The following is a 25,399-nucleotide window of genomic DNA, read 5'->3' as shown; positions in this document are numbered from 1 at the left end:
CCGTCCTTCCCAGGGCCCCTGGCAGTGACAGCTCCGTGTGCCACACAGCTCCTGGGGTTTCCCTGGTAGCCACACCCTGTGTTCTTAGTACGTTTTTCCCATTTGACAGATGAGGAAGTGGAAGCTCAGAAAGTCAATCAGTAAGTGGTGGAGCCAAGGCTAAGTCTCTGATGAATTGAATGTGGTTTTGCAGCAGCAGGAGGCCTGTTTTCAGCCAGGGGAGGAAGATGTGCTGTTCAGCTTATGTCACGGGGTAGGGGGGTCTCTGGAAAACAGAGGCTGGCACGCAGCACCCTCAGGTCAGCACGGTGGGAAGGAAAGGAGGAAGCAGATGGACAGAGAAAGAAGCTGGGCAGGCCCGGTGAGGATTTCAGCCGACCCATGGGAGTTGGGATGGCTCCTTGGTGTTACCCTGAGTTTGGGTGAGGTGAGGGGCCCAGCCTTGATACCCTGTGTGGATCAGTCACCGCATGTAGGTCACCCGAGGAAGGGGCTGTGATCTCGGTCACGGCAGCACTCCCGAATCGAGGCAGTCTTGGAAGGGGCTGTCTGCAGCCAGAGTGCCTGTGGACTGTGGCTCTGGCCTTGATTCCTGAGGGGCACCTTTTCAGACCAGCTGCACTCCTGGGAGCAGATGTGGGAGCCCCAGGTGATACAAACTGACTAGTTCTTGGTGATGTCTGCTGTTAATTGTGCAGCTGAGACCAGGCAGTCGAAGGGGAAAGAGCTTTAGGGGTCGCTCATTAGATGCCCTTATTTCCCAGGGAAGGAAAGCGGGGTCTGGAGAGGGCCAGGCTCCTTGGGAGGTCAGGAGCAGAGCATGCAGCAGCAGCAGGCTGGGGGGCCTTGGCTCTTTCAATCTAATGGTGGCTGCCACATGGCTTCACCTTTCCCTGCAGAGCCAGCCTGAGCTAAGAACACACTGGATGGTCTCTCTTTTTGCACTTCTCCATTCAAGATTGAGACGTGCCAAGATGAAGTCAGTTTGATTCAGCAAATATTTATGGAATACCTGCTCTGTGCCAAGGAGCAGGATTGGGATGCACAAACAACCATGATGGGGGTGCTCCAGCTGAGGAGACAGACACGCAGACACCTCACTGTCCCATGGCCGCAACACAGGGCAGGAGGGGGGGTGGCATTGCCCAGCAGCATCATGTGTTGAGGTGGCAGCACTACTCATAGAAGTCCTTTCATCCTCGCGGTCACCCTTAGTCCATGTTCCAAATGAGGATTCCAGGACTTGTAGAATGGGTGGCTGGCCAGAGGTCCACAGCTAATAATGGCAGACATAAGGCTTAATGGGACTCATCTGATTCAGGCAAACAAGGAGAGTATGATCAAGGCCTCAGGGGATCATAGAGAAATCTGGAAGGAGTACAGAAGGCTTGCAGCAATGACTTACTGCATCCAGACCTTGAAGTACAGATGAGCATTCAGCAGCCACTGGGAGTATTTCCCCTGAGGGAAGAGCAGAACAAATCAGTAAAACGGTAAAACGCATGAACGGCTATTGGGAAATCTGATGGAAAGTGAATAAAGGGAGGGAGGAAGGAAAGGGGGATAGATAGATAGATGAGGGATGGATGGATGGGTGGATGGATGGATGGGTAGATGTTGATGGATGAATGGATGGATGGATGGTAGATGGGTGGATGGGTGGATGGTGGATGGATGGATGGGTAGATGTTGGATGGATGGATGGTAGATGGGTGGGTGGTGGATGGATGGATGATAGATGGGTAGATGCATGGGTAGATGTTGGATGGATGGATGGATGGTAGATGGATGGATGGATGGGTAGAAGTTGGAGGGATGGATGGGTAGATTTTGGATTGATGGATGGATGGATGGTAGATGGATGGATGCATGAGTAGATGATGGATGGATGGTAGATGGGTGGGTGGATGGATGGATGGATGGGTAGATGTTGGATGGGTGGATGGATGGATGGATGGTAGATGGGTAGATGGTGGATGGATGGTGGATAGATGGTAGTGGATGGATGGTATATAGATGGATGGATGGATGGATATATAGATGGATGGATGGTAGATGAACAGGTGATGGTGGATGGATGTATGAATGGATGAATGGTAGATGGATGGATGGTAGAGAGATGGATGAGTGAATGGAGGAATGGTGGATTTTGGATGGATGGTAGATGGACAGTAGATGGATGTGTGAATGGTGGATGGGTGGATGCTGGATTGATGGTGGGTAGATGGTGGATAGATGGATGGTGGATGGATGGTGGATGGATGGATGGATGGGTAGATGTTGGATGGATGGTGGATGGGTGGATACATGGGTAGATGTTGGATAGATGGATGGTAGATGGGTGGATGGATGGATAGGTAGATGTTGGATGGATGGATGGATGGTAGATGGGTGGATGGTTGGATTGTGGATGGTGGATGGATGGTAGATGGGTGGATGGATGGGTAGATGTTGGATGAATGGATGGGTGGTAGATGGGTGGATGGTGGGTGGATGGATGGATGGTAGATGGGCAGATGGGTAGATGGTGGATGGATGGCGGATAGATGGTAGTGGATGGATGGTAAATAGATGGATCGATATATAGATGGATGGATGGTAGAGGAACAGGTGGTAGTGGATGGATGTATGAATGGATGAATGGTGGATGGATGGATGGATGGTAGAGAGATGGATGGGTGAATGGATGAATGGTGGATTTTGGATGGATGGATAGATGGATGGTAGATAGACAGTAGATGGATGTGTGAATGGTGGATAGGTGGATGCTGGATGGATGGTGAGTAGATGGTGGATAGATGGATGGTGGATTGATGGTGGATTGATGGATGGATGGATGGATGAATGGATGGGTAGATGGTGAGTGGATGGATGAATAGTGGATAGACAGGGAGATGATAAATGAATGGTGGTTGGGAGACCCAGCCAATAAATACAAAGGGGCAGCAGCCTGAGGGCATCTCTTGTCTGCTGGAGGATGGATGGATGGATGGATGGATGCTGGATGGATGGATGGTGGATGCTGGATGCTGGATGGATGGATGGTAGATGGGTAGATGCTGGATGGATAGGTGGATAACATGTAGTCTAGTGTTTTTGAGTTTGTGGAGGCAGAAGAGGTTGTGTCCAGGTCTTTGTTCTAGGGTTGGGGCATGGGAGTCCAGATACCTAGGCAGATAGAGCTATATCGGTCACCCTAACTAAGAACCTCACAAAGCGAGGTCAGTGACTTTAGAAGTGAAACAGGGGAGTCCCACCCTGTTGCTAGTGGCCACAAGCTAGTTTTGGAAGCAAGAGGGCAGTGGGAAGAATCAGAAATGAGCAAGGCTAGGGCGTGGCCCTGGGACCAGAAGCAGGGATATGCAGGGGCGATCTGGTGTCTGAAAGGGCCAGGCTTACTTATGTGCCATGGTGGGGGTCAATCCCAGGTGCTGTGGGCCTGGCCCCTGGGCATCCCCAGCCTCTGGACCCCTGCAAAGATGCATTCTTTCTAGTTCTGGCTGCTGATCATTGCACAGCCAAGAAATCCACTGTGATTCCCAGACTAACACCTGACAGAGTTGGGCCAGAGATTTCAGACCTGTGGCTGGGTGGGCTGACTATGTTGACCTCCCATAACCTTTCTCCCAGGCAGGGCTGTGCTAATTTTAAATGGCATATTGATTGGCCAGCCAGCCATTCCCTAGGATGACCCCATAGACCTGCTGGCTTGTCCTGGCGCAGCCCACGAGGAAGTCTCCTCCCCTTGTGCTTGGCTGTCTGCAGCCCTTGGGGTGGGCCAGAGACTCCACCACACTGCCTGGCAGAGGGTGGGGGCTCTTGGCTCTAGTGCTGGAGTCACACTTGGTTTCCCTGTGCTCAGCGGGATGAAGACCCACCTGCTGATGTCACCTGCTGCTGCTCCAGGGAACAAATGGACTCCTGGAGATGGAAGCAGTTGAGAGTATTAGTGAGCTCTGCAGGTAGAATCCCAGCGTAGGTGGAGACCTGTTGAACAGGTGCAGTTTGAATGGTCCCACAGGACTCATCCCAGGCAGGCCCAGGGCATTCCTGCCCCCTCAGTGCTGGAAAGCTCATTTACAGAAGCCGCACGGTCTTCGGAGAGAGGCCAGAGGTCTATCCCCAGGAGCAGGGGCCACAAGCTAGCTTTGGGCGTCCCAGCAAATCCTCTCTTCTCTGGTTCAGGCTGCCTGGAGAGCCCCTCAGCCTGTGTCCAGCACAGCTCCATGGGCCTTTTCATGCTGGGGTGCAATGCAGGGGTGCTGCCTGGCCCCTAAGGTCCTCCTCTGCACACTGAGGAGACCCAGCAATAAATACAAAGGGGCAGCAGCCTGAGGGCGCCTCTTGTCTGCTGGAGGTGGCTAGGGTGGAAGAGGACAAAGAGGCATGGTAGACCTGAGCCCGCTGAGGCCTGGGGAGGCGTGGTTTGCCTCCAGGGTCTGGTAAATCAGCATTCATTCTCAGGGTGGCTGCCATAATGGAGAGCAGGAATCCTGTGCACCTCTGGGACCCCGGATTGAATTAATACTTGCAGCTTTTGGGGTGCTCAAGCCCCATCAGAGAAGCCTGGGGAGCGAGGGAGGTGGATGGATGGTGGGTGCCTCAGGTGGGTGGGTGCCTCAGGACTGAGGCGAGGTCTATGCCACACTGGGACAGCCAGGGCTCCTATGGACCCTCCTGTATCCAGCCCCCGCCACTCCCAGCTGAGATGGACACTCACCCGGTCTTGGAGTGTGTGGGCCATAGTCTCCCCTGCAGGCTGTGAGCTCCTGGTCGTCTCTGTGTTGCCAGCCCAAGCCTAGGGCAGAGGGAGTGTCCGGGCCCATCTGCTTTGACCAGGTCCTCAGGAACCTCCAGGCTGCCTGTGGCCCCGCTTCTAAAAGCCCCTTTCCCAGAGTCTCAGCAGGGAGGTGCTCTCCGCTGGGCAGCCCTGCCCCCTCCAGTCCAGCACAGGGGCAGCAGCTTACTGCCACCCACTCATCCAGCTGCCCGGCTCTGGCGGTTCAAGCAGATGGGCCACTGGAAGGTCCTTTTGCACCTCGTGTCCTTCCCGTTTGTGCTCTAGCACTTTGTAGTTCTATGTGAAGCTTTGGCTGTCACCACGTCAAGAGTCTGTTTAACCTCGTAAGCATTGACCCAGCACCAGGCAGGGGTCAGCCCTGGGCTGGGCTGTGTGAGGACAGTCTGGGGGTACAGGGTATGAGGGGCTCCTGGCATGCTTCATGACAAGCATGGCACCTTTTCATGGTGGGAAGAAGTTCTGGACATGGCGCCCAGAGATGAGAACATGAAATAGTGAGCCTGTTTGAAACCATTCAGCCCACTGCTCTCATGTGACAGTGGGGACGCTGAGGCTCAGAGAGGTTGAATGATTTACCTGAGGTCACACAGTAAACCATTGAAGGGCCAAGGTTGTCTATCATCTGTCCATTCATACAGCAGAGGTCCCCCAGGAGCTCAGGAGAGACAGCCCCTCAGCAGCAGATTCCCGTGTGCGCCATGCAGGCCATGGCGGGTTGCTGGGGGCTGGATGTGCTTCAGAAAGTCTTCCTGGAGCAGGTGCTGCAGGAGCCCAGCTTTGGAAAGGCCACCAGGAGTCAGCAGGAGGGAGGGACAGATGGAGCACGGGAAGTCGCAGGGCACTGGGGTGAGAGACCACAGGGGAGGTGATCACACAGCCTTGAACTTGGCCTTGAATACTTTGGAGGAGCAATTGAAGTCGTCATTTCTACATCCACGATCACTTTATGTCTTCTCTCTGGAAAATGTCTTCCTCCTGCTCTCTCCCTGCTGCACACCCCAGGAGTCCAGAAACCTGGTTTTCAAGCCTGGCCCTACTGCCAGAGTTCAAGGTCTAGAAATCCTGGTGGAGACCCCACACAGGCCCCAGACACACAGGCCCTGCTGGCACTAGGGCCTCGGGGGAGGAAGTGCCAGCCTGTTAGTGGAGGCGGACCCCTGCCCCCAAGGTAAATGCCCTTCTAGGCGGCACACATGGGCACAAGGTGCAGAATGCCGAAGGCGGTAACTGAGGTCCCTGGGAAGGAAGGCTTCCAGGGAGGAGAGGCTACGCTAGACAGGCCAACGGCAGATGCCCAGGCAGAGCCAACAAGCAGCCTATGCAAGGCCCGGCACAGAAAACCAACTGCAGCCCCTCAGTACTCCTGCATGCCCCCCATGCCAGCTCTGACACCTGCTAATCTCCACACACCCGCTCTGACCCCTGCACACCCCCCACACCTGCTCTGACTCCGGCTGTGTATACCCCCTGCATCTTCTCTGATCCCTGCACAACTCCCCACCTGCTCTGACCCCTGCACAGCCCCCACACCTGCTCTGACCCCTGGACACCTCCACACCCACTCTGACCCCTGCACACCCCTCACATCTGCTCTGACCCTCCCGTACTCCTTCCCTTCCAGGCCTCAGCGTCCTCCTCTAGGAAAGGGTCTCATGATTCCTTCAAACCCCCTGGGTGCCGACCGTGCCCACGCGTATGATCTGATTGGCAGATGTGAAAGTCTGAGACTGGGTTGGCATCGTGTGATGAGGGCAAGGGCTCAACACAGAGCCACACAGAGCGGTGGGGGCGGGGGGCCTGCCTGGGTGGCGAGAGTCTTTGCTTTATTTAGACAGGCTTGAGAGAAGATGAAAAATGAGAGATTGAAAAGGTAGAGACATTGCTTGGGGACAGAGGAGTCATTTTAAATTCTCTGCTGTTCTCAGAAAGCTGTCTTTGCATAATGCTACCAGCCAGCAGGCATATTTTCCATTTTTTCCCCCTTTCTTTTTCTTCTGGTTTATCTTCAGTTGTCTGAAGTGCTTGTCCAAAAAGAGAAGGTTGAAGGGGAAGCACTTAATATAGTCATTGTCTCTATGAGCCAAGGCATTCCTGGTGCAAAACACAGCTTGCCTCTGTTGGGAGAGAAGGGACTGGAGGCCCAGTGCTTGCCTGCCATGGATGCCCAGTGTGGCGGCCATGGGCACAGCAGCGCACGGGGGCCCTGGTGCTTCCTCCTGAAAGGGAGGGCTTGGTTAAATGAGCTCTGGTGGCCTGTAAATGTCACAGCTAAATGCTGTAACAAACAGCCCCAAATTCCAGGGACCTAACACACCAACCTCATTTTGTTTATATCTCATGGTGTTCTTGGTGCAGGCAGCTTTCTGGCGCTCACCTGGGGACCCAGTCTCCACAATGTTCTGGCTCTGACCACCTCGTGTCTTCATCCCCTGTATATCCCTGCCTACCCTGAGGCTCTACCCACCTGGGGCCCCACCCCTAGGGGCTCCCCCACCCCGTGGACCTGTCAGTCCCATAGTCCGCCTATCTTGCAGCTCCTCCCTCCTCCAGCCCTGTTGCTTAAGTTCTCCTCTCAGCCTGGAGATGGGGGACTATAGGATGGATGTGTTTACGGTCCAGGTTGGTCCTTTCTCTCTAAGTCCCCTTGGTCTGGACTTGATCTTGTGTTTCCAACTCACTCCCTGGGAGAGGGGCTGCAGTCTATGCCCAGGAGGAAAGGTGATGGCTTCCCAGACAGCCTCTGCAGCCAGAACCTTGTCGAGGTCGAGTATTCCATGAGAGAGCAGCGAACTGCCTCACGGAGGAGGCACGTGTGCAGGGCCTTGAGACACAGAGCTGAGGTGCCGCCGGCGGTGATTGCAGGAGCCCAGCACAGAGGGCAACGGGCACAGATGGCAGCAGATGCCACCCTGAGCACAGAGCCGTGGAGTGAAGGTGCGCACTGGCCTTGGTGCCAGGGGGACCTGGGTTCAAGTGCTGACTCTGTCTCTTTAAACCAAAATAGGCTTGTCCATCAAGTGAGCAGGACGATGCCTCTCAGAACGTCACTGAGAACGTTCAGTGAAGCAGTGCCAGCGTGGTCCCCATGGGCACGTGGAGGCGGGCTGCTGCCCACCGACTCAGTTTACCCATGTGCTATAGATTTGTACATTTGAGCTCAGAGAGGTGAAGTCTTTGCCAAAAGGCGCATAGCAAGGTGGCGAGCCCAGTCCCTGGTCCCCCAACTGCCTGCTCCATCCGGAGGCCCTGGCTTCCCCTTTGCCCCCTTGTCCTGCTCTCTATTTGTCCCCCAAGGGAGGATCCAGCCAGGGCAGCAAATCCCAGAGCCTCCTGGGCCCGAAGGAGGACTGGTTTCCTTCAGCAGCCCGTGTCCTGCCCCTGCTAGGACGACCTGGCCCGTGTTCAGGCTCAGCTCTCTGTGCACAGCCCGCCCCGACTCAGCCGCTGTCCTACCAATCGCTTTGAGCGTGCTGAAGGCGGAGCTGAGCTGGAGCCGCTGCAAGTGCATGGCCTGGATTAACCCACAACTCCTTCCTCAGCTCTCCTAGGTGTGGGAGCCAGGCACCAGTGATTCACACCCCTGTGTTCATTGGGCATTTCTCTCTGGCCAGGATCAGAGCTCAGCCCTCTCCTTCACTCAGGCACCACCTTTCCCTTTTTTAGACAAGGAAGCAGAAGCTCTGGCTTCCGAAGGGGCTCACCCAGGCCCCTGAGTCAGCACCTAAGCTCCAACCATCATCTCACATCCAAGCCATAAAGCCTTCGACCCGAGGATCCTGGCCTGGTATCCGTGGAGGATGTACATGGGCTGGGAGACCCTGGCCTCAGTATGTTGTGTTGGTGACGGTGTTTCACCCCATCCTCAAGGCAGCCACGGCCACCATCCCCAGCAGGTCCTGGCCATGCAGGGTGTAATCTGGAGGCCTACCTGGAGGGGAAGTCCTTCTTCTCTCCAGAGCCCACATCCTGCACATCCCTCCACAGGGGCCCTGGAGTCCCTGGATGGAGGGTGGGTGAGCTGAGGAAGTGGAGAGCCTCCGATGAGAGAACTCCAAGCAGTACAGGTCTCCTCTCCAACTTCATTTTGCCCTAATTTTAATTTAATTCCCTTTAATCTTTAATGAAAAGTTGTAAAAGTAAATTATTTACCCAAGAGAGCCCAACAGCTCCTCAGGAGCTGTTCTCGACTTGAGGGTAATTACACATGCGGGGCTGGCACCACCACCCTCCCAGGATGCCGGGGAAGAGGCGTCCTGGTTTATGAACTAATTAGCTCCCTCAGTAACTGTTAAAAATGCATGCCATTTGGTGGATTGAGAGCGAAGCTCCAGCTTCACGAAGTGCATGCCCTGACAGTCGCTGATGGACAGTCGCTGATGGAAAGAGCCTGTGTTCTGTGTCCATGGGGTCAGTGGGAGTGTAGCCAGCTGGAGTGTGCAGAGCTGGGCCTGCCTCGGCTCCTAGGAGAGCAGTGCTCTGGGACACAGAAACGGAGCAAGCCTTTCTTCCGTCTCTGTCACCCAGCCTCTGCCTCCCTGTCTGAGCCTTCCTTGGGCTCCAGCACCCTGAGAGAAGGCCCCTTCCCAGCAGTCAGGGAGGGTCTGGAGGTGGGGAAGGTGGTAGAAAGGAGCGGGGTGGGGGGAGGGGGGGGACTGTGTGATTTGACACATACCTCCCCGGCTGTGCACTGCCTCTTTGACTAGACACTCTGTCACAGCACCGTCACCCCCATTTTCTGGCCATTATCCACACTTCTCGCTTCTTTTCCAAACTCTCTCTGGGTGTACAATAAAGAGGCAAAATAAAATGCAGAAGGTCTGGACCAAGGGAAACCATATTGGCATAGTTGGTCAAGACGTGGAAGAGCAGTTGTGCAGGAGAGGCTGTGAGTGCGTGTTCGTGCGTACCTGTGAGTGAACGTGTGTGGCGGTGGCTGTGAGTGCGTGTTTGCGCGTACCTGTGAGTGAACGTGTGTGGCGGTGGCTGTGAGTGTACAGTCACTGAAGGCCAACATGGTGCTTTAGGTGGATTCATGTTTAGTTCTGAGCTTCCTAACAGCCAAAGTGAAAAGGTCAGTTACTTGGCTGTCATCAATAAAGAGGGAAAACATGCCGGGCTGGGGGCATTGAGTAGCTAGCAACCAACTACATTAGCAGCAGAGAAGGTTCACCAGTTATGTTAGATAATTGGAAATTAGAGGGTTTTATATGGGATGTGCCTGCCTGCCCCCCACCCCCGCAGGACAGTTGGCCCGGTGTTGGTGAAGGGCAGGAAACCTTGGCTTTGCAGTCCTCTCTCATCTCGGGTCTTGGCTATTTTATTTCTCCATAGAACTTCTTTTGCTTCATCTAAAGAGGGAGAAAACTCCTTGATTAATTCTGAAGCCAAACCTTGTCTGAATCAAATTTGGCTCTAAAATTTAGGACCACCCAAGATTTATGTCAACTAGAAAAATATGTGTCTTCTGAAATTTAAAAGTTAAATATATTATAGCTGAGGCAGGCTTGACAGAGCCTTAAAAACTTGACTCACTTTGTTCCTCGGTCTTCAAGTCATGTATTTCCACTGCATTGTTTTTGTCTTTACATTTTTAAATCCCAAATTAGATATTTGCAACTGAAGTCTACTTAGTCCTCTGTTTCTCGCCAGCACAAAAGGTTGGAGAGTAGAGTTGTGGGGCCAGGTTGGGGAAGCGTAGCCGGGAGTTTGAGCTCTGGAGGAAACATAAACCTTCAGCAGCCAGGCTTGAGGGCACATGCCCTGAAGGACAAGTGAACAGATTGTTGGATGAGCCAGTTGGACAAGAAATCCACAGATCATTCCTCTGTCACTGTAATTAGCACATGACCCTGGGCCCTGCAGACATTTTAGCTGTTTGCTTCAACCACCTAAGAAGCTCACGGTAGCCTCACCCCACCACCTTCCATATTTTCTCCTCCCCTGCTCCTCTCAGCCCACTCTGAGCTAGGCAGACATGGCTTGTGCATTGGGCCTGCAACCCTGGACACACGCACGGCAGAAACTCGTGCTCAGCACCACCCTAGACAGAGGAAACCCGCCTCTCTAGGGTGCAGTCAGGCAGGTCTCTTGAAAAGTCCACTGTGGTTTGAAATCTCTGCTGTAGACTGAACCCGAGCCCACAGGTAGGGGCTGTTCTTCTCCCACAGATGCAGCATTTCAGGGAATGTTTCCTGGGTGCCAGGAGTGTCTGCCAGCTTCCCACCCCCACCCAGCCTGCAGATCAGAGTTGAAAGCAACCGTGCATGCTGGGCCCATCTCACCTGCTGGTCCTCATGTCCTGAAGGTCTGGTCTCCATCTGGCCCCATCTCCTGGCTCCCTAACCCCTGAGTCCATCCTGCCTCTGCCCGTGGCCATGTTCTGGGTCCATAGCTTGCCCAAAGGTTGGGTCCTGACCCTCTCTGGTGGCCCCTGACTTGCCTGGTCCCTGATTGCATGGTGTTCTGCTGTGCTTGAGGGAAGAGACTTCCAGCTTCAGCCCTGGCCTGCTGTCTGGCCCCAGGCTCCAAAATGTGAGAAACTCCTGAAATATGGAGGTCAAGGGCTTGGAGTTCTAGAGGGTTCTTATGGCTTATGGACATTGCAAGCAAAGAGGACTGCACAGAAGGGCCATTCCAAACAGCTGTCCCAGGCTGGTGGGGCACAGCTGGGCTCTCTGCACAGGGAGCAGTGAGCACCGGCAGCATGGCCGGGTGGGGGTAGATTGGGAGAACGCACGTGAGAACTGTGGCAAGATGCTACTTCACCTCCACCAGGATGGGTGAACCAGAGCCAGGCAACCACAGTGCCATAGAAGGCGTGGAGCAGTCAGGCCTCTCCCGCGCCGCCGCTGGGAACGGGGGTGCAGCCGCCTTGGAAAACAGTCTGGTGCTTTCTGAAACAGTTAGACAGAGTTGCCATTTGACCCAGCAAGTCTGCTGTCAGGTGTACACCCGTGAGAAATGATAACCCGTGTCCACACAAAACCTTCTCCATAAATGTGCAGAGCAGCACCACTCGTTAACAGCCAAAGGTGGAAACAGCCCATGTGTCCCTTGGTGGATGCGTGATGAACAAAATGTGCCCCATCCAGACGTGGAGTATTGTGCTGTCATGAGAAAGAACGCAGCACTGACCCATACTGCAGCACGGGTGAGCCTTAGAGACATTGTGCTCTGCGAAGGAAGCCAGGCACCGGAGCTCGCTGCCCTCTGCTTCTGTTTATATGTGAGTCAGAGTAGGGAAATGTATGGCGCGGGAAAGGAGATGACTGGGTTGCCCAGGGCTGGGGGTGGAGTGGGTCTGGGGGGCGGGGCAGTGATGGCTAAAAAGGTATAGCGTTTCTTTTGAAGGTGATGGAGGTGTTCGAAAACGGGCTATGGTCGCACATATCTGAATATACTATGAACCACTGAACTGTACACCTTAAATGGGTGAATTGTGTGGTATGTGACTTTTATCTTGATAAAGCTGTTGGAAAACAACAACAACAAAAACAACAAAACCAGACCAAGTCCAGAGCCCAGGAATCCAGCGGGGGCTCAGCACCTACTGCTGTTCACCTGGGACCAGCTCCTGAGCCACTCGCCACCTCAGGGGCTTCATCTGTCAAATGGAACAAGGGCCAGCCCTCCTACTGGGGCTGCTCCAAGGACTGAATTAGGGGATATGTACAGAGCACTGAGCCCCGGGCCTGGAAGACAGCGAGTGCTCAAGAAGTCAGGCATTGTTGACAACTAGAGGAGCACCAAGGAGGAGTGCCACGCCCGAGGGGGCATCACACCCAGAGGGAGCATCACGCCCAGTGGGGAGCATCATGCCCAACAGGGAGTGTCACGCCCAAGGGGGACGTGCTGACCTGCTGGGGCAGGCTGGAGGAGAGGGAGGCCGTGGGTGCAGGTAGGGCAGGCCCCTTCCCCCACGTCCTCCACCCTCCTCCTGGGACTCATTCGGATTACAGAAACCTCTGGCTGGAGTCCCAAGCTGTGGAATCAAATGGGAATGGCAGCTGCCCAGGGCTGGGCCTCTGCATCTCCCTGGATTCACCCCTCCTGGTGCTGCTCCTGACACAGCCAGACCACAGTGGAAGCAGTGTTTGGCAGAGCCCAGACTGGAAGGCTACACCAGCCCCACATCTGCCCACCAGGAGCCTGAGTCCTGAGCAGGTCACGACAGCCAGAGGTGGAGAGGCCGAAAGACGGGCCTGCCCCAGGACAGCTCCAGTCGGGGCCCCTTCCCCACGGAGCACCTGAGCTCACCGCCCGTGTGGGCCTTATCCTGTTGAACATCACCACTGGAACTGCCTCCGCTGCCTACCACTCTCCAGGACAGGGCTCCCGGGCCTGCTTCCACAGGGCCTGCACGGGGCCCAGGCAGCTCCTATAACCTCTCTGCACCTCAGCGTGCTTCTGCAAATAAAGCTGCACCTGCTCTCTGACCTCCTAGGAGGATGTGGGCGCCGAGTGAGACACACTTTACCACCTGTGAGCCTCGGCCAGCCTGCCTCCCCCTGCCCAGCGTGTGCGCATTGCCTCGTTCTCAGCCCCACAGCGGCCCCCTAGCCCCATGCACAGGCTGGCCAATGGCTTCCTTTCTCTGTGCCCTGCCAAGCCCCTCCCCGGCGGGCACAGCCTTTATTCATAGCTGGTGTTTCTACCAGAGCCTGGATGTGCTATAGCATGAATGTGGCAGGGACTTCAGGAGGAATTCTGGGCCAGACACAACTATGTCCGTAACTCTGGCTGGTATTAAATGTGAAGCAGAAGCAGGGCCAGGGGTAGGAGGGAAGAGGGGGCCGGTGCCGATGTGATACCTTGAGGAAGGAGGCTGATTGGCTCCCAGGAGATTCCTTACAACATGAGGTTCTCCTGCATAAGTCATCTCTGGAAGCGCACTGTCGAGTATGGGCCCAGAGCAGAGCATGGTAGCTGGTCCTAGAGTCCTCATTCAGGACGCACTTCTGGGACGTGGCCCTGGTCCCTCATGTGCCAAATGGTGCGCTAGGGGTTTGAATGGGGCAGGGCGCAGCCAGTTGGTGGTGGGGCCAGCGTTCAAACCCGGGTACCTAACCCCAAAGCCCAGTATTCACTCACTCACTCATCCATCTATGTGTCCAGCAGATACGAAATGGAACTTATGTCTGCCATTTGCCTGCCTGTGCTGGGTATTGGGGACACCACGGTAAATGAGACGGCCAAGTGCCAGTGTTCCTGGAGCTTCCTGACGAGGAGGAACACGGGTAGTTAATAATGAAACAAATGGATAAACAAGGTCGCTTCAGATCAGATGCTAGGGCCATGAGAAAATACACGAATGTGGGCGAGTGGCTGGCAGGGACGGGAAGCCCTCTGCTGGGTGGTCAGGGACAGCCTTTCTGGCAGGGCCAAGGCCTGACCATCAGGATGGAGCTGGTAGGGAGGCGAGGACGGCAGGTGCAGAGGCTCTGGGACAGGAAGGATGTGCTAGAGGGACAGGACGGCCAGGGAGTAGTGGCGGGGAGGACACAGCCTGGGAGACGGGCTCTGGGAAGAAACTCATAGGGCCGAGGAGACCAGAGTTGGGGTGAGAATTTCATCAAGACTTTCTTTTATTCTGAACATAAACAGAAGCCACGGGCCAGGCAGGTGAGGAGCATGGAAGTGACACTACCTACCAGCGTCTCACACTACTCTGTGGCCGTGCAGAAAGGAGAGGGAGCAGCCAGCCAGGGCGGGGCTGGTGGAGGCTGAGCACAGGCCCAACTGCACAGGCACCAGACATGTCCCACGCTGGGGCTGGGTGTCCAAGAGGAGAGGACCCAGCTTGAGCTGCTGCTGGTGGTGGAGCCACTCTGCTGGGGAAGGCATGGGGAAGAGGGGCTGGAGGAGAAAGTGGAGGGTGAGACCCCGTGGTGCCCGGTCGAGATGTCAGGGTTGCCCAGAGAAGCACGGGCCTGAGGCTCAGGGCCTCTCCAGTGCTTGTTAGATAAATGAATGATGTGATCTCAGCCTGGGGTGCGCTGGGTTTCAGAAGCTGGGGGCAGGCAGGAGCCGACATTCCTGGAGCACCTTGTTCTGTCTGGCACTTCTCATAGAGGATCTGACACTCGCTCCACATCCCTGAGAGGAAGGCACGACCATTCCAAATGAGGAAACCGAGGCTCAGAGAGCTGTGCACCCTACCCAGCGCCGTCTGCCCCAGGACCAGCTCTGCGCCCAGAGTGGGTCTCCCCTAGCGGCCTAGGAAGTGGTGGCCCTGAGGCTGACTGGGGCCCCTCGGGGGCTCTGTGTGTGTCCTCAGACCCCTACCTGTGTTGGGCTCACCAGCTGCTCTCACAAGTGACCACGAGGTTAGTGGCTTAAACAGCACATATCCCCGCCGTGTTGTTCTGGGGTCCAGAGTCTGATCGGTGTTGTGGGCTACCTTCCTCCCTGGGCTGGCGTTCTCCAGCTCCTGGGGTGCCTGCACCCCGTGCGCCTTCCCCCGTGCGCCTTCCCCCATCTTCATAGCCAGCAGCGAAGTGTGCCCCTCTCCTGCCTCCCTTCTTGCCTTGTAAGGACTCTCCTGACGCCATTGGGCCCACTCTGATGACCCAGGGGCTTCTCCCCTTCTCCAGGACCTCCATTTCATCACATCTGCTAAGCCCCTTCTGCCATGGGAGGGGACATACAGGCTCCCGAGACTGGGACATGGGCAAGTGGAGGGGGCACATTATTTTGTCAACCACATGACCCCCTCTGTTGGGAAGGAAGTCCTGGGGATTCAGGAGGCTTTGCTAGGCACGTTTCGACCTTTAGTCTTTCTGTCTCTCAGCTCATGACCCCCCTACCACTGGCTGCCGTGGGCACAGGAGCCCCTTCCCCTCCCTAGGCCGCTGCTTCCCTCGGATAGGGCATTCCAGGTCCAGGCAAAAAGGCCTATGGGGATCCAACATCCCCAGAGGCCCTGGGTCTGCCTCCCTCGTGGTCAGAGTGGGCTGAAACTGCCCGCCTGGCGCCTGGCTTGGGAGAGGCCGGAAGGACCTGCCCGCGCTGCATCCATCCTCTCAATTGCATCCCGCACGGAGCTTCCTCAGTGTTCACAGCCAGCCCGCGGGCGAGGGAGAGCCCTGGAGAAGCTGTCGAAATGCAAAGCATCCCCGTCCTAGTCTTCCTCCGCTGCTCCTGCAGATCCTCCCCTCCTCAGGGAAGGTTGGGAGCCATGGTGGTTAGGATCAAGCGGCCCCTAACAAAACCCCACTTGACGTGGTCTCCTTCTACCCCACCTAAAGACGGGCTCAGAGAGGTGGAGATTCACAGAGAAGTAACTCAAACCCAAGACGGTCCATTCTCCAGCCAATCAGGAGCCTGGGGCCTGTGCTGCTCATAGCTCCTCGACAAACAGCTGTGCAAATCCTGCCCCATCCCGCCTGGGAGAGGGAATGGGAAGAGGAGCCAATCCTGCCAAGAGGCAGCTCATTTGGTGGACCAGGAAATGGAGGGTGGCAGGAAGCCCGACGGGGGCCAGCCCCAGAGAACAGTGGGAGAAAACTGGACCCCACAAACCCAGATGCCAGACTCAGGGTTTCCCGGGGGGGGCGGGCAGATGACCGCCACCCGAAGGCTGTGGGAAGGTGCTCTGGGGGGTGGTGAGGTGCACCCGAGGGAGGGGACACATGCACTGGCATCCCTGCCCACCTCCTGGGGACCAGCCGGCCGGGCTGCTGCGGTCACAGAACTGGGTCCCGGTTCTAGGGCTCACCTTGTGATTGAGCAGCGGGCCCCCTAGGAGGCACCCACTCTTCCCAGCTGAAGCTGACAGGCAGGCTGTGTGGCCCCTGGGCTGCCTGCTCTGTCCCTCAGGGCCTGCCTGGGGAGCGCGGATGGAAGCCGAGTGCTGGGGGACCCAGGAGTAGAGCCAGCCCCTGCGGGGGCCACAGAGGGGGCTGAGCTCCCCAGCAGCACCCACGCTTTCACGTGTGGTTCCTTCCCGTCCCTCAGCGGCAGTTTAGAAACTGCTTCAAAACAGCTTGTCTTTGAGAAATTTTTCCCATTATTTATCCTGGGTCGGTCCGTCCTGGTTGGAGTCGGGGAAGCCATTGTGTGATGGACGGTGGCCCCGGCTTCTCTTCCCTCCTCTTCTATGCTCCGTGCAGCCCCGCGCAGCAGGGTGGCTGTGGAGAGTGGGGCCCTGCAGAAATGAGCCCACTTCCTCTGATCCCCCAGGACGGGACACAGCTTGTTTGGGCCCAGAGTCAGAGAAGCGAATTGACAACAATGGATGTGGCCGGGTGTTGCTGCTGACGGGGTCACGAATCCTACCCGGGTACAGCCCTGCCATGCGGTCACATGTTATCATTGCAAGGCAGCTGCCAGCATCGCCGCTATCATCATCTCGGTCATTAGACCCGTTTCCACCACATTTCCTCAGCTGTACCCTGGGGGTCCCAGGGGAGACCAGGGCATCCTTTTGAATTCAGGAAGCTTAATGCTCTCGGACAAAAACAGACCTCTGCTCTGCCCCATCATAGGAAGGTTTGCTTTTCCTCTGTGTCATGGGAAAGAGTCAGCATCAGGGGATTTGGTGCCTGTATGCCTGGATCTGAGCTGCTGGAGCTGTAGGGGCTGCCCCAGCTGTGGAGCAAGGAAGGAAACGGCTGCTTGCTGAGCACAGAAATGCATTAATTTGGTCGGCAGTCATTGTGGATGCCAGGCCTCGGGGTAATGTGACCCCCTGTCCCAGTTTGCCTGGCACTGAGGGTTTCCTGCAATGCAGGCTAAAAGCCAAACTAGCCCTGGGCAAACTGGGATAGTTGGTCACCCTGGGAGCAGGGACAGAGCAGAGGGCAAGACAGGTGCTGCCTGCCATTCCAGAGCACTGCCCTCCTTCTGCAATGACGGCTACACAGGAGAGCCTGTGGCAGGAGTGCTCGCTCTGTCTGGGTCCTCTCTGCTCTTCACCCCTGCCCCCAGTCTGGGAGGTCAAGATCATCATCCCAGTTTCACAGATGAGATGGAGGGGGCACCAGTTGTCAAACGGCCTTTCCCAGGGTGAAGGGAAGTCAGAGGCAAAGTTGGGACTGCAGCCTGGCCTCCTGCTCCGACAGGGCGTGGCTCTGCCCACAACCCCTGCCAACCCCTACCGCCCTGGCCTCACAGCTAAGTGCCACACATTCCTTCCCCTCTTCTTAGACAGAAAGTAGCAAAGAAAGTTTCCACCAGCAGCATTCACAGGGAGAGCTGGCGCTAAGCCTTCATCAGCTTTCTCTTCCCAAGAGGTTGTACAGAGCTAGGGCTAGGAAGGGTTAAACAGGCAGGCCAGGGTGGCTCTGCCCAGGAGCCCACAGACCAGTCCTCTCCTGCCCCAGCAGCCCACACAGTTCTCTGCAAAGAAAAGAAAAAAAAAAGAGTAGGGCAGGGTGGTACTGAGCCAACTACCCTTCACTGATTTGCACATAATCGTATCTTTCCCTTAATGGAACCAGCAACCAGGCCACCCCGACATCTGCTCTCTCCATCTCCCCTCCTTTTATTCAAGAGGCTCAGACCACGCCTGGTTCGGTTCACTGTTCAAGAAACATTTACTGAGGCCTGGCTTGGGTGGCATAGAGGTAGAGGAGGGAGAAGGGCTGGGGATTGATGGGAGCCTCCCTGTGCTGGGCTGCACAGCACAGACAGGTAACCAAGGCTCGAGACGAAAGCCACTGCCCCAACAGCACTGGCCTCAAGACAAAGTCCCTCAAATGCTCATGGGTACTGGGACGTGATGTGACTGAGCTCCTCACAGCAAGGATATAAGCTTGTCACAACTGTTAGCATTAGAATCGGCTCCATGTTACAGAAGAGGGAAACGGAGGCCCAGGAGGTGTAGTGACATACCCTGGGGCCCCATAGATAGAAGCGCTCAAGCTCAGGTCCTTCTGGTCCTACCTTCTGGGCTCAGCAAGACAGACCAGCTGGGAGAACAAAGAGCCCATCTTCATGCTGTCTGCTGCACATCAGGCACTGTTGGAAGTACTCAGGGGCACTATACATAGCCCACTGGGCAGGGCCTCAGGACCCCCAGGCTTATCCCAGCCTGGTCAGACTCAGTGCAGGTGACCCTGCACATCCAGAAGTGTAGGATGCGGCAAAAGCTGGGATTTGAGGGCAAATCATAGCCTTGAAAAACACTAGAATAGAGAAAGGTGTCCTTTCCTCCAGGAAGCCTTCACTGATGTCATCCCCACAGTGACACACAGTGAAGGGCTACTTCCCTGGGCCCTATGGTGGGCACCTGTTGAGTGCTGTATCATGCAGAGTCTTGGCATGCCCCAGCCCTTGGCTGAGCGTTCCTCCTCTCACTGGATTGTGAGCTTGCTCAACAATGGGTCATGCTCATCACACTGGCTGCAAGGGCCAGCAGCCAGCTAATAAATCTTGGAATGAATGAATGAATGGGACCAAATGGTTTCTGCAGCCCCTTTCAGCTCCAGCCCTGAGGATGGGGGATGGGCACAGGCCCGGGGCCAGCCTTCCTGGAGGGCAGTCTGACCATATCAGCCTCTCTTAGAAATGTTTATTTCTGTTGTGCCACCCATTTCATCTGCCTCGCTGTTCCAGGAACATAAAACTCAGAATTCAGACAGAGCTCAATATAAAAAGGTGTGCATCAGTCACTTACACTGGAAAATAGTGGACACGAGCCACATGCGGGTGGCTTCGTAATAGCACAGGCCGTGTCCTCATCTCCTTATCACAAACCATGCACTGACTTCTCTAAAATGAGAAAATGAGGACGCGCTGGACATGAATTTTTAAGAATTGCATACCCTTAAACCTCCCTGGCACACGAGCTATGGAGAGCACTAATGTCCCAGGAGTCCTTCTTCTTGCACCACAACCACGAGATCCTCTGCTGCCTGCCAGGCCCCCACAGCCTCCCTGGGAACCCGGGACCCTGGATGGCAGAGGAGACAGGCCCAGAGGCTCTGAGCCAGGACTCGCTGGGAATTGGGTGCGGGGACTTTCAATATCCTGTCCCCTCTGCCCCCATCCTCTTCAGGGGTCGAAAGAGTGGCTTGGGGTCTTAGAAGGTGCTTTCCTGCTCACCTGCGTGTGAGGGCAGTGGAACCCAGGCAGGACAGCAGGAGGCCCGACCACGCCTGAAGTCGCCTGCTCTGGCCTGACCGTGTGAGCCAGGCAGGCCAGTCCTTAGAGGACCTTCCTCTCCGGGCTGCAGTGAGGACACCCCACAGGGCCCTCCTTGCAGCCATGAAACAGAGGTCAAGGGCAGAGGGCTGTGGGTCAGGGTGTTCCCAGGATCCTCCGCTGCAGGGTGCTGGCAACAGGCCCAGCCCAGGATGCCCGTGACTGTTAAGAGGCAGCAGGGGTGGGAGCGCTCTTGTGGCCCACCCGCTCTCCCTATGCGTGTCACCGTCACGTCATCCTTATTCCACATGCCTGCCGTGATAGCCCACAGCACAGGATCAGCCACGGCAGACCATGGGGCTCAGGCTGGCTCCCAGGGCCACGCAGTTTGTACTCAGATGACGTGAAGTCGAATTGCAGGCTGCAGGACCCCTGCACTTCCGTGACCTCCACAACAGGGTCACAGCAGGTGGCCTTTGCCCAGCAGAAAGGGCCCTCCCTGTCTTAGCCTGCTAGGGCTGCCACAGTGAACAACCACAAACTGGGTGCTTGAACGACAGATGTGTGTTCTCAGTTCTGGAGGCAGGAAGGCTGAGACCAGGGTGCTGCAGGACCATGGGAGGTTCTGGGGGCTTATTCCACCCTCCTCCAGCTCCTATGGGCTCCAGCCACGCGGGGCTCCTTGGCTCCTGGCCGTATCCTCTAGTCTCAGCCTCTGTCTCTGTCTGTGCTTCCTCCTTTTCTGCCCCATATAAGGACATTGTCACTCACTGCAGGGCTCACTCTAATCCAGAATGAGCTCCTATCGGGACCTTTCACTTGATTACATCTTCAAAGAACCCCCTTCCCCAATATGGTCACATTCTCACATATCTTTTGGGGCTCACCATGAAACCCGCCACCCTGATCATCAGCTCGCTTCCCTGAGGGGGGCACACCCTCTCCGCCCCCACCCCACCCTGACCTCGGCCTCCTTCCCTGCTGCTGCCCAGTTAGGAGGCGTCCTCCTTGTCTGCAAGCTCTTGGGGCATGTGAGCAAGGAAGGGAAGAGGAGTTGAATCCATGCTCCTTCACCCAGGCCCAGCTCCCTGCCTGGCAGGGTCCACAGGTCCCAGAACTGTGCTGCTCCCCTGAGCACCTCTTCTTTGCTGAGCTGTGTGTCAGGCACCCTGGACAGGCCGACAGAATGAAGAAAACACAGCGCAGCCACTTTGTAGGGAGTGCCAGAGCCCACTGTGCATTCCTCCTGGGGAACGAGATCAAGACACCACCTCCTGGGGCGTGCAGTCTTGCAGCCACTGGAGGAGAGGGACCCCAGGTCTGCCTGTGCCCCAAAGCTTACCTGACCCCTAACATGGGGCACTTTAGGGCCTGTAGGGCCCCTTCCACGCCCTCGCCTCTACAGTGTCAGACTCTCACCTGGACAGGAGCCCCTGACTCACTAGAGAGCTCCTCCCCTTCCAGGTGGGCTGTGGCAGGAGGCCCTCCCAGAGGCCCCTCCAGTGGGGTGCAGACCCCTTGAGTCATAGCTCTAGCCACCACACCCGTCTTTGCCAGGTTCCTCTTCTGGAGACCAGGAACTGGTCACACATCTGTGTCCCCAGTGTCCAGCCTGGCAGGGAGTGGGTGGCAGCCTTGAAGAGTAAAGGAGGGAAGAAATGAATGAATCAGCGAGTGGGTAGGGTAGGCCGGCTGGGCTGTGCAGGCCAGCCCAGCCCCTGACAGTCTCGTGTCCCTTGCAGATGTGCTGGTGGACGGACAGCCATGTGACCGCGAGGCTGCGGCGGCCTGCCAGGTGGGCGACCCTGTGCGCCTGGAGGTGCGGCTGACCAACCGGAGCCCGCGCAGCGTAGGGCCCTTCGCCCTCACCGTGGTCCCCTTCCAGGACCACCAGAATGGCGTGCACAACTACGACCTGCACGACACCATCTCCTTCGTGGGCTCCAGCACCTTCTACCTCGACGCAGTGCGTGGTGGTGTGCAGGGCGGCCTGGGAGCCTCTGGCCATGTGGCCCGAGCCCCCATGGTCATCGTCCCCCTTCTCCAGGTGGTGGGCTTTGGGGTCAGCATACATCCAGCAGACGACAGCAGCAGGGGTTCTGTGGTCACGTGTGCACACGAAGTCTGAGTCTGCCCCATTCACTGCAGGAACTTAGGCAAGCTCACCTGTCTCTCAGTCCTAGACAGTGAGGCCCTGAGGGTTGGTGAAGCAGGAAAATGTGCAGGGAATGGGAGCTGTGCCCAGGACAGGGTGCCGCTCTGTGATTGGACCCTGCTGTGGCATTAGTGTGATGTCACTGTTACCCATCCCGTGCCTGCCGCTCCTCCCACGGAAAGGCTCCAGCCCACGCCTTCAGCCCCCACCTCCCACCTCCCAAACTGCCTCTCAGCGCCTCACTGTCAGGCCCCAGCACAGGCTGACATTGCATTCCCCTCTGCCCCAACCTCTCCCTCACTCCCTCCCACACTCCTGACCCCCTGAGCCCCCACACAATTCAGGAATGGGAATGTTGGCAGCTCCTTTCAAAGATAAAAACTGGCTCGGAGAGGTGCAGTGATCTGCTGGAGGAGGCACTGGAGCCAGGCCTGGGCAGCCCTCACTTCCCCCATAGCACCTATGTCCAGGCAGGTTCCCGGGATTCCTGGTGGCTTTGGGTGGCCCATGCTGCTGACCAGACTGATGTGTCTTTCTCCTCCCTGCTCAGGTGCAGCCGTCCGGCCAGTCGGCCTGCCTCGGGGCCCTCCTCTTCCTCTACACGGGAGACTTCTTCCTCCACATCCGGTTCCACGAGGACAGCACCAGCAAGGAGCTGCCACCCTCTTGGTTCTGCCTGCCCAGCGTGCACGTGCGCGCCCTGGAGGCGCAGGCCTGAGCCCGCCCACTTCCGTCCCTCTTTCTGCAGGGCCAGAGGTGACCCTGCCTGGCCTCTTACACCCCCTGCGATGAGCAAGGCCTTCACTGCAGCCCCGTCTCCTCCTCCTCCCCCAACCCCCTCCCAGCCCTCTCCTCCTGTTCCTCCTGTAGCATCTTTGCTGGGCTACGCAGAAGCCCCGGACATGGCAGCCCCACCCCATGCCACGCCCCTTCCCACACTGTTCCCTGGACCATACCCAGGCTGGAGCAGAGGAAACCCCAGAGCGGGCCCATCCAGCCCAGGTCCCTGGATCCCTGCACCCGTTTCTGTGACCTGGGGCCCCAGCCGTGCTGTGCTGTTCATCCCAGCAGAGGGACCTCCCTCGTCCAGCCACTTCCCTTTGGCCATAGAAAGAAATGGTGAGCATGAGACTGGGCACAGCCTGAGGGCATGGGCAGCTTCCCTCCCTCCCTGGGCTTTGGAATCCCCCGAGGCTGGTTTTCTTCCTGGAGACCCCCATGGGCAACTTGGCAGGAGAGATGGTGCCGTAGGTGGTCGTGGATGGTTGACACCAAGAGAGGCCCTCCACCCATGGTGGGCAAATGTCCAGGCCTGGGCTGGCAGCCCAGGGCTGTTTCTGGGTGCTCCCTGGCCCCAGGGTGGCGTCTGGTTACCGTGGCTATGTGTGTCCTTGTCTGCGAGCAGTTCTTCAATAAATGGCCTGCCTCCCCCTCCCTGCCTCCCTGCATCTGTTGGCCCAGTGTGGTCCGGTGCCCCCACCCAGCCCGTCAGCTCCCACCTCAGGTGGCTGGCTTCCCAGCAGAAGCCGGACCCAGGAAGGGATGGGTTCTGAGTTAGAGATCCCGCATAAGCAAGCCCTGAGACAGGAATCTGGGCACCAGCAGCTTGTCTGGGAGGTGGAGGGAGCCCCCAGGGGAGGGAGATCACCAGTGAAGGAATATGACTGGGCCCGAGCTGCCGCCACAGTGGGCAGCTGGCCCTGCGTTCCTCAGGGAGAACAGGAGAGAGAAAGCACATGGCTCGCATCTCCCTTGAGGGCCAGAGCTGGGGTGTGTCTACACCACCCACAAGAGTCCTGGCCTGGGGGCAGGCTCCTGGCTGTGTTGACCCTTGGCTCCCCATTTCCCAGGGAGGATAAACAGCCCTTGGTCCCCAGCAGATACCAGGCTCGTCAGGTGCCTGTTGGGCACTGAAACTCCCATGGAGTATTGGGGGACAGAGAGCAGGGCTTCCTCAAGGCCACTTGGCCAAACAGGCAAAGCCAGGAAGTGGCTGCCCTGGCCCCCCATGGGGCAGAGTCATGTTGGCATCAGGAGGCCTGCGGGGCTGAGGGAGCTTCCTGAGGACCTGAAGCCCCAGGCCCAAACCTCCCTGGCTGGGAGCAAGGTCACCCTGTGGCCTCCAGCCTGAGGAACAGGTTTTTTGTTCCATCTGTGGCCTCCTATTGTCGCCCAGTGAATGATGGGAGCGCGCTGTGATGTGGTGTGGGCTGGGGGCATGTGGGGGCGGGTGTCCAGTGGCTCTCAGTTCCTGGAGCTCATTCAGCATCTGCTCGAGGCTCCCCAGGGAAGGCAGCCCCAGAAGGTCTGGCTGCAGTAGTGGGCGGGGACCCCAGGGCGGTCTCTTCAGCCCTTCCCTTCAGGACTCATCAGCGTAGTTGAGGGCCTGGCCACTTGGGCTGTTTCTGAATGGAACAAACGGCATCCATGTGTGTCAACCTCAACAGAGCCCAAAAATATGCCATTGAATGAAACAACGCATTGCAGGATGATGGGCGCAGCCCAACCCCACTTGTTTAGACAATGTACCCCCAAATTATAAATTTTCTATGCCTCAGAACGTGTCTATAACAACACGTTTAAAAGGTAGAAAGGATACACATCCCCTGTAGAAGAGTGACCTCAACTGGAGTTGCATTTGACATATCATCTGATGTCAGAATGAGGGTGCTAGTCACCGGGGACTTGAGTAACGTACTTTCCTTTCAAAAGCACAATAGATCAAGATAGAGGTACACACATAGCTACAGATATAGATCCAGCCATAGATCCAGATTAGATATAGATGCATATAGAAGCCTAGAAAAGCCAATATGGAAAACTCTGGTAGTGTTTGATTCTGAGTGGCAAGCATATTGGTGACTGTAATTATTTTTTGCGGTTTTCTATATTTTTTAGTTTCCCAAACTACAAAAAATACCCACAACAGTTACCAGAGAAAATGCTGGATGCCACAAGAAGGAAGAACCTCAAGGGGCAGGAGGCGAAGTTGTCTTCTTGGAGGAAGGGGTATTAGAAATAACCCAGGCCTCCTGGAAAGTGACCCAAATACAGCCTGGCTCTGCCAGCCCCAGGCCCTTCCCCACCCCCAGGGCACCCTTTCTGTCCCAGTAGAGAAGGTGACCTGGAGTCAGGCCTTGTGTGTGCTCCAAGTGTTTGGAGCTTTACCGTGGGATGTGGGGAGCCAGGGGTGTTGTTTGCTGGCATTTCTGTGGCTGGGTCATTCTGGCTGTGAAGCTGTGTTCGCGGGCAGTGGCTGAGATGGAGGACCTGGGGCAGGTGTCTCAGTGACAGCGCAGTATCCTCCAGCCTCTTCCAGGGCCCCACACTGCTGGCTACCTGGCAATACAGTCCAGTGG

At 56.6% G+C, this 25,399-nt stretch overlaps 1 protein-coding gene across 5 annotated transcripts in view; it reads left to right on the top strand.

Annotated features, from left to right (window-relative positions):
* TRAPPC9 (trafficking protein particle complex subunit 9) overlaps positions 1-23,472 on the top strand; it is a 733,440-nt gene extending 709,968 nt beyond the window's left edge. For all 5 annotated transcript variants that reach the window (XM_054499826.2, XM_054499824.2, XM_063669112.1 and 2 more), the window contains 2 exons: positions 21,628-21,851; positions 22,591-23,472. In XM_054499826.2, coding sequence (XP_054355801.2) covers positions 21,628-21,851; positions 22,591-22,758 — 392 coding nt within the window. In that variant the 3' untranslated portion in view covers positions 22,759-23,472. The remainder of the gene's footprint in view (positions 1-21,627; positions 21,852-22,590) is intronic.
* The last annotated feature ends 1,927 nt before the right edge of the window (positions 23,473-25,399 follow it).

Source organism: Pongo pygmaeus, chromosome 7 (assembly GCF_028885625.2).
Source record: "Pongo pygmaeus isolate AG05252 chromosome 7, NHGRI_mPonPyg2-v2.0_pri, whole genome shotgun sequence".
Lineage (NCBI taxonomy): Eukaryota > Metazoa > Chordata > Mammalia > Primates > Hominidae > Pongo > Pongo pygmaeus.
This window is presented reverse-complemented; position numbering and strand designations above follow the sequence as displayed.